Raw genomic sequence first — 7,072 nt, forward strand, 5'->3', positions numbered from 1 at the left:
ACAGCCCCCCCCCCCCCAGCTATGCTCCCTGGGACCTAGAAACACTGATCTGTTCTTAATAGCCTTAAGTAGGCTTTCGGTGGGTCCTATGCGGGCCTGAATGTACAAGTTAATATCTGATGCCAAGCGAGCTGTGAGGTGCCTGTGCCCTTGAAGTCTGCCCTACAGATTAATTAGAGCCGAGCCCGGCGTGCTGCTGCACGGGCCGGCCCCTTGGGCCGCATGAGACCGCCAATCCCCTATTTGGATTAGTGGAGATTTGGGTTTAAATTCACAAATCTTGACAGATTGGCCTTTCTGATCTTCATGCCGTGTTATTATCAAACCAGGTATCTACCTGGGATGACTGCAGATGCCTCTGGCCTCCACTGCTCTGTGAAAGGTGCCCGTGTCGGTGGATTCAGTTTTTCCTTTTGCTCACGGTTTCCATGGGACCCTGGATGTGTCTTTTATTTAGTTACAGAAACCAAGTATTTCTGGGGGTGAACTGCGCCGATTAAAATTCAAGTTGGATTTGAGAAATGAGCCCCTGCTTGGAAATGTGTTTTTCATGGTTGGCGCCTGGGCTTTGAAAAGCGGTTTTGAGTCTTCGGGTCCGTTATTTTGTTTCCAAGCCCTGTAAGGGTGGGGGTGTCCCCACTGAAAGATGCACAGGGATCACACAGTAGGATCGAATCTAGGCTTAGCGACTAGGTCCTAGGATCTTTACATGCTGGTCCTGTACGTGCTGTAGCTCCCTATTTCCTGAAGATAGGAAGAAATTGGAAGATTCCTTAGGTGTTTTGGCTAACCCTAGAATTCCATTCACCCGCAATCCACCGTTGCTTAGAGCCTTTCTGATGTAGGGATGGAAGGCTGGACCTTTAGCTTTGTGGAGGCACGATGGACACTGGCGAGGGGAAGGGGGGGTCCTGGAAATGCACTCCTGACCCTCCTCTCCAGCAGAGGGTCCCCACGATCCTGTGCAGGGATCAGGTCCCCACACTCAGTACTACCCCTGGTGTAGGGTATATACAGCAGGTCCCATCGAAAGTTAACTTGCCCGGCTTCTGGCTTTTCCAGGTCTCAGGAATCCTCTGGGATGCCTGAGAGTCTCTCTCTCCTGCCCCCAGTCTGGCTCCCACCATGAGTGCCGAGCTCAACGTGCCTGTGGACCCCTCCACTCCCGCCTGCTCTGAACCGGGCCACAAGGGCATGGATTACCGAGACTGGGTCCGCCGCAGCTACCTGGAGCTGGTCACCTCCAACCACCACTCCGTGCAGGCCCTGTCCTGGAGGAAGCTGTACCTGAGCAGAGCCAAGCTGAAGGCCTCCAGCCGGACCTCTGCCCTTCTCTCCGGCTTCGCCATGGTGAGTGCAGACGTGTGGCGGGGCCCGCAGCCTGCAAAGTGGGCTTCTGCTCTGAGATCCTTCAGGGAGCTTCAGGGAGCAAAGCACTCCCTCTGGGCCCTGCTGGCAGTCAGGACGGACCCTTAGGAAGTCTCCTCATGTCTCAGCTCCTCCCAGTTGCCTGCTTTGTCAACCGGAGGGGTTGTCTGGGGGACCCAAGGGAGTCCCCAAGTCCCGGAGACCACAGAAAGCCCCCTTTTGACATTCCCACAAAGCAGTTACCTGGCAGGGAAGTCGAGAGCAATTGAAACAGCTTCAGTGTACATGGGGGAAAGTACCTATGTCTGCCCCAGCCCGGACACCACCCAAGAATGGAAATCTGAAGGATTTGAGCGGGTCTATGGGAATGATTGGTATTTGCTCAGTTTAACCCAGTTCGGGATGCAGATGCCCCCCCCCCCCCCCCCCCCGCCCCAAGATGTGGCCTCTTGGTGATGAAACAGAGCCTCTGGCCTGACTCCTGGCTGCCAGGCTGCAGCTTTCCTTCTGCCCCAGGACAAAAGTCGATCTCGGGGCAGAATCCCATGCCCTAAGAAGGGCCATGTCACCAGTTGACTCCAAGGCCCCTGACCCACATCCCTTCAGGGAATTATCCCGGAGGGTGAAGATGCCAGAATTGAGAGTGACCGCCCCTCATTCTCTATTGTATGCTCAGAAGTCCTATTGGGTGGAAATAATTTTTTTCGTTATTTTTTTAATTTAAAAAAAGATTTTATTTATTTGTGAGAGAGAAAAAGGGAGAGTACAAGCAGGGGTAGCAGCAGAGGGAGAGGGAGAAGCAGGCTCCCTGCTGAACAGGGAGCCCAACATGGGGCTTGATCCCAGGACCCCAGGATCATGACCTGAGCCGAAGGCAGACATCTAACCGACTGAGCCACTCAGGCGCCCCAACTTTTTTCTTTAATGTAAAAAAACAGTGGTTATTTTTCCAAAGCCCAGAGCCTCCGTTGTCAGATTGGTAGTATAGAAAATAAACTGTCAGAGTGAGCCACCCTGGCCACTCCTGTGGCAGGGGTCTGCTCGCTCGTTGGTATGGGCCACCCTTGGAAAACCAAGAGCCTGTGTAGTCAGGGCGTGGCAGAGGTCACCAAGCTTAGAGGCAATAAGTTGGGGTTTAGGTCTGTAGTTTAAAGCAAAGGCTTGGGGCGCCTGGGTGGCACAGCGGTTGAGCGTCTGCCTTCGGCTCAGGGCGTGATCCCGGCATTACGGGATCGAGCCCCACATCAGGCTTCTCCGCTGGGAGCCTGCTTCTTCCTCTCCCACTCCCCCTGCTTGTGTTCCCTCTCTCGCTGGCTGTCTCTCTCTGTCAAATAAATAAATAAAATCTTAAAAAAAAAAAAAAATAAAGCAAAGGCTTTATTTAGGTGTTGCATGGTATTGATTTACTTATTTTTTTTTCAAAGACTTATTTTACTTGAGAGAGAGAGAGCACAAGCAGGGGGGGGGAGCAACAGAGGGAGAGGGAGAAGCAGGCTCCCCAGTGGGCAGGGAGCCTGACGCGGGGCTTGATCCCAGGACCCCAGGAACATGACCTGAGCTGAAGGTACCTGCTTAACTGACTGAGCCATCCTGGCGCCCCTGATTTACTTATTTTTAACATAGCTTCAAAAGGGTACAGTCATACGGTGCACAACCTTGGCTTATAGTGATTTTTGTCCCGTGGTTTCCATGACACGCAAAAGACAGAATGTTTTCTCAAGCTTAATTTGAAGGAATATGTGTGAGAAGTATATACGTCACTATGAAAATGAGAGCTTGTTTTCTCTACCACAGAATTATAGGATTGCAGTGTGTGTGTCTGGCCTGCTCTGATTATTACATTTGTGACTCTGGAAGACAAACCGTGGGGAGTATCGCGTGAGCTGATGCAGTCCGCCAGGTTTCCTTTGCGTGTAGGGCCCGGGTCTCAGAGGTCACTTCCTGTCTGCAGCTGTCTGTTTAGACCGTGGCCTTCCAAATACTTGGATCAAATACTTGGATCTGCAGACTTAGAGACGCATCACTGTTTTCCCAGCCCACAAAAGGGCTCACCCACATCGAAACCTCCAAAACTACTCACTTAAAATTGGAAAACAGGCCCTGTTCATCGGGTTACAAAACAAGGAGTGGATTCTAGAGGACCAGTGTGAGGCCAAGTGGCAGCCTGCAGGGTAGGAAATGGTCTTAGAATGAAAATAGTGACCACAGAGGGACAGGCATGGGAGGGCCCGATGTGTCCCACAGAGTGCTGTCCGTCCCTAGCTTGGTGATGGCGGTCACCCTTGCCAGGAATTATTCCTTTCTTAGCATTTACGGAGTGTCTCCTCTACCAGCACGTGCTCCCTTACGCAGTCTGGGATACATTTCAGCAGCCGTACGTGCCCTCACCTTCCCTTCTAGAAGGTTCCTCTCAGGGAGGCTGCCACAGCCTAATACGCGCTGGAGATTCAGCTGTAATTGGGGGAAACTGGAAAGCAGTAGACAGCGTGGCGCAAGGACCAGGGCTGGGGACAGCAGCAGCGCACCCACACGCGCCGCCGGTAGACCAGGTCATCATTTGGACAGTGGCTCAGCGCGGAGAACGCAGACACACAGATCATCAGGTAGTGTGTCAGCCGCAGACACCGTGGCCGACCGAGGGGCAGGGACAGGCAAAAATGAAAACAGACAGTTTGCTAGGTGGAGTCTCTCCCTTCTAGTTCTGTATCCCCTAATTAGAATTGCAAAGCTGTTCTTTTGTCCGACAGCAAGCACTTTTGCCCAGCCCTGAGCCTGTTTCTTCGTGTTTATCTCTGCAAACACACAGAACCAGTGATCCGAGGCCCCCTCATAAAATCTTTGCATAAACACATTGAAAAAAGGCCTTTTGGCCTTTTCTCCCCTGAAGGCTGGACAAAACTGCTTTCCTACTATAGGCCTTTTACTTATCTTTGTTTCTCACCTCAACATCCTCTGTGGTTTACAACCTCCTTTTGTTGAACCACGTCCTTTGTGGTAACAAGAGTCTGTCCAGGCCACAGGGGCACTGAGAAAAGACCATCCCTCAACTCTTGTGGTATGGCGACTGTCTATATGGAGCAGTGGTCACTGCTGAGTTTCTGTTCAGCTGTGGTCCACTAGGACTGCCATATCTTCTTTTTACCTACTGAATGTTCTGTTTCTGCTGAGAGGATGAGTCTCGCTCTAGGAGGTGGCAGTTGCTAGAAGTTATGAAATCTTTATTGTCAAATTTTAAAAACGGGATGGCTTAGATCTAGGAAGCAAACACAGTGGGTAGAAAAACCTTCCTCTGACTTCTTTCTGCTTTCCCTCCCCTTTCCTTGACTGTCTGGTTTCTTACCTCTGGGTACCCGGGAGAAGGCCCTTGGTGAGCTCCGGAGTCCTTGCCGGGCCTGAACTAAACCATCCCCTGGGAGAAGTCCACAGTGCCGGGGAGGGGGGCCGGGGGCAGGTGCCAGGCCATGGAGGGAGCCATTCTCCGTGGACTGGGCCTACCCTGGGGGAAGCAAGGCAGGAGCATGTTTCCTAGTCTGTAGTTTGAATGCCCTTTAGGACTTGTGCTGAGCAGGTCCTGCCTTGCTGTCTATAGACGTTCACTGCCACGGAGATAGGCTGGGGCTTCTGGTTCCCTCTGTGGATCTTTTCCTTTCCTTTTCTTTCCTTTTTGAAGATTGATTGATTGATTTGAGAGAGAGAGAGAGAACGCACACATGCGCACATGAGTTGAGGGGAAGAGTGGAGGGAGAAGGGGAATCTCAAGCAGACTCCCCTCAGTGTGGAGCCCGGATACGGGGCTCGATCTCACGACCCTGAGATCACCACCTGAGCCAAAACCAAACTAGGCGCCCCTTTTCCTTTTATTTAAAACTAGTTTTGGGGGCACCTGGCTGGCCCAGTCAGTAGAGCACGTGACTCTTGATCTCAGGGGCATGAGTTAAAAAATATTTTTAGTTAAAAAAAGATAAAAACAGTTTTTATTTTATCAAAGTTAATACATGCTCCCAGTTTACAACAGAAGGAGCCCCGGGAGGCCGCTAAGCAGCCCTCACCCCCCACCCGCAGCAGTGACTGCAGGCCCCTCCTTTCTGAATAACTTCTCCAGACTGCTGTTCCTAGATTTATCCATTTCAGGCCTTACCTATAGGCCTCGTCTCCTTGTGACTGTGGGTGATGACTCAGCTCTTTGCCCAGCCTGGCCCCCTCCCCACAGCCTCCCCTCACCTCTGCCCTCATTCCTGTCACCATGCCTGGCCTTGGAGATGCGGGCTTCTCCCTGGGGCATCTGGTCTCCACTGCCACATGCACCCTGCAGTCCGTGTGAGGCTGTCTGGGTGTGCGGCTCTGAGTCTGGGGGCCGCCAGGAGCCCCTCTTACTACTTTTCTCCTGTTACCCTTTGAAAGGTTAGTTTTTTATTTCTTTTTAAAGTATTTTATAGATTTTATTTACTTATTTGACAGAGAGAGAGCACAAGCAGGGGGAGCAGCAGAGGGAGAAGCAGGCTCCCCACTGAGCAGGGAGCCTGATATGGGGCTCAGTCCCAGGACCCCGGGATCATGACCCGAGCCGAAGGCAGACGCTCAACCGACTGAGCCACTCAGGCGTCCCGGTTTTTTATCGTTTGAAAAACAGCATTTGTTTGGTGGCTAAGCCAAGCCATGGGGTCCTGGGAAGTGTGGCCCCTCAAAGCCCGGTACCCCCAGGAACCCCCTGCGTTCGTGCCGGAAGGCCCCCCAGGGGGTGAGCCCCACCTTTCCCCACCCTGCGCTTTAATCTCTCCTGCACCTTCGAGATCCCTGCTCAGCGAGATGTTCTTAGCTCCTCGGAAAACAGGAGACGCTGAAGGGCGAGGCGGGCGCCCCCTGCCCCGCACCGGCCCAGCCTCGCCCGCTCTGCCTCGCAGGTGGCCATGGTGGAGGTGCAGCTGGAGACGCAGTACCAGTACCCCCGGCCGCTGCTCATCGCCTTCAGCGCCTGCACCACGGTGCTCGTGGCCGTGCACCTGTTCGCCCTGCTCATCAGCACGTGCATCCTGCCCAACGTGGAAGCCGTGAGCAACATCCACAACCTCAACTCCATCAGCGAGTCGCCGCACGAGCGCATGCACCCCTACATCGAGCTGGCCTGGGGCTTCTCCACCGTGCTGGGCATCCTGCTCTTCCTGGCCGAGGTGGTGCTGCTCTGCTGGATCAAGTTCCTGCCCGTGGACGCGCGCCGCCAGCCCGGCCCCCCGCCCGGCCCCGGCGGCCACACGGGCTGGCAGGCCGCCCTCGTGTCCACCATCATCATGGTGCCCGTGGGCCTCATCTTCGTGGTCTTCACCATCCACTTCTACCGCTCCCTGGTGCGCCACAAAACCGAGCGGCACAACCGCGAGATCGAGGAGCTGCACAAGCTCAAGGTGCAGCTGGACGGGCACGAGCGCAGCCTGCAGGTGGTGTGAGCGCGCGGCGCCCTGACGCCGGCGCGCGGCTCGGACCGCAGTCGTACCCGCCTTCACGCCGGAACACCTGGCTGGGTGGGCCTCCCGCAGCAAATGGAGATCTGTAGTAAAAAGAGAGACTCTGTTGCTACGAGCTTAGAGCAAAAAAAGCCTGCCTTGTGGGGCCCGGGGACTTCCTGCGGCAGGAGACGGGGCTCCAGGCGGCACCCAGGTGTCACGGGCAATCTCCGCGATGGGGACCCAGCAGCCCGGGGGGGGGGGGG

General features: G+C 54.3%; 1 protein-coding gene across 2 annotated transcripts in view; it reads left to right on the top strand.

Moving 5' to 3' along the window:
- ORAI2 (ORAI calcium release-activated calcium modulator 2) overlaps positions 1-6,942 on the top strand; it is a 9,235-nt gene extending 2,293 nt beyond the window's left edge. Inside the window, exons 2-3 of one of the 2 annotated variants that reach the window (XM_040634897.1) lie at positions 1,063-1,350; positions 6,270-6,942. In XM_040634897.1, coding sequence (XP_040490831.1) covers positions 1,126-1,350; positions 6,270-6,809 — 765 coding nt within the window. In that variant the 5' untranslated portion in view covers positions 1,063-1,125 and the 3' untranslated portion in view covers positions 6,810-6,942. The remainder of the gene's footprint in view (positions 1-1,062; positions 1,351-6,269) is intronic. The other variant, XM_040634898.1, reaches the window with a different exon arrangement.
- Positions 6,943-7,072: the final 130 nt, after the last annotated feature.

The sequence above is a fragment of the Ursus maritimus genome, unplaced genomic scaffold, assembly GCF_017311325.1.
Source record: "Ursus maritimus isolate PB19 unplaced genomic scaffold, ASM1731132v1 scaffold_2, whole genome shotgun sequence".
In the NCBI taxonomy this organism is placed as follows: Eukaryota; Metazoa; Chordata; class Mammalia; order Carnivora; family Ursidae; genus Ursus; species Ursus maritimus.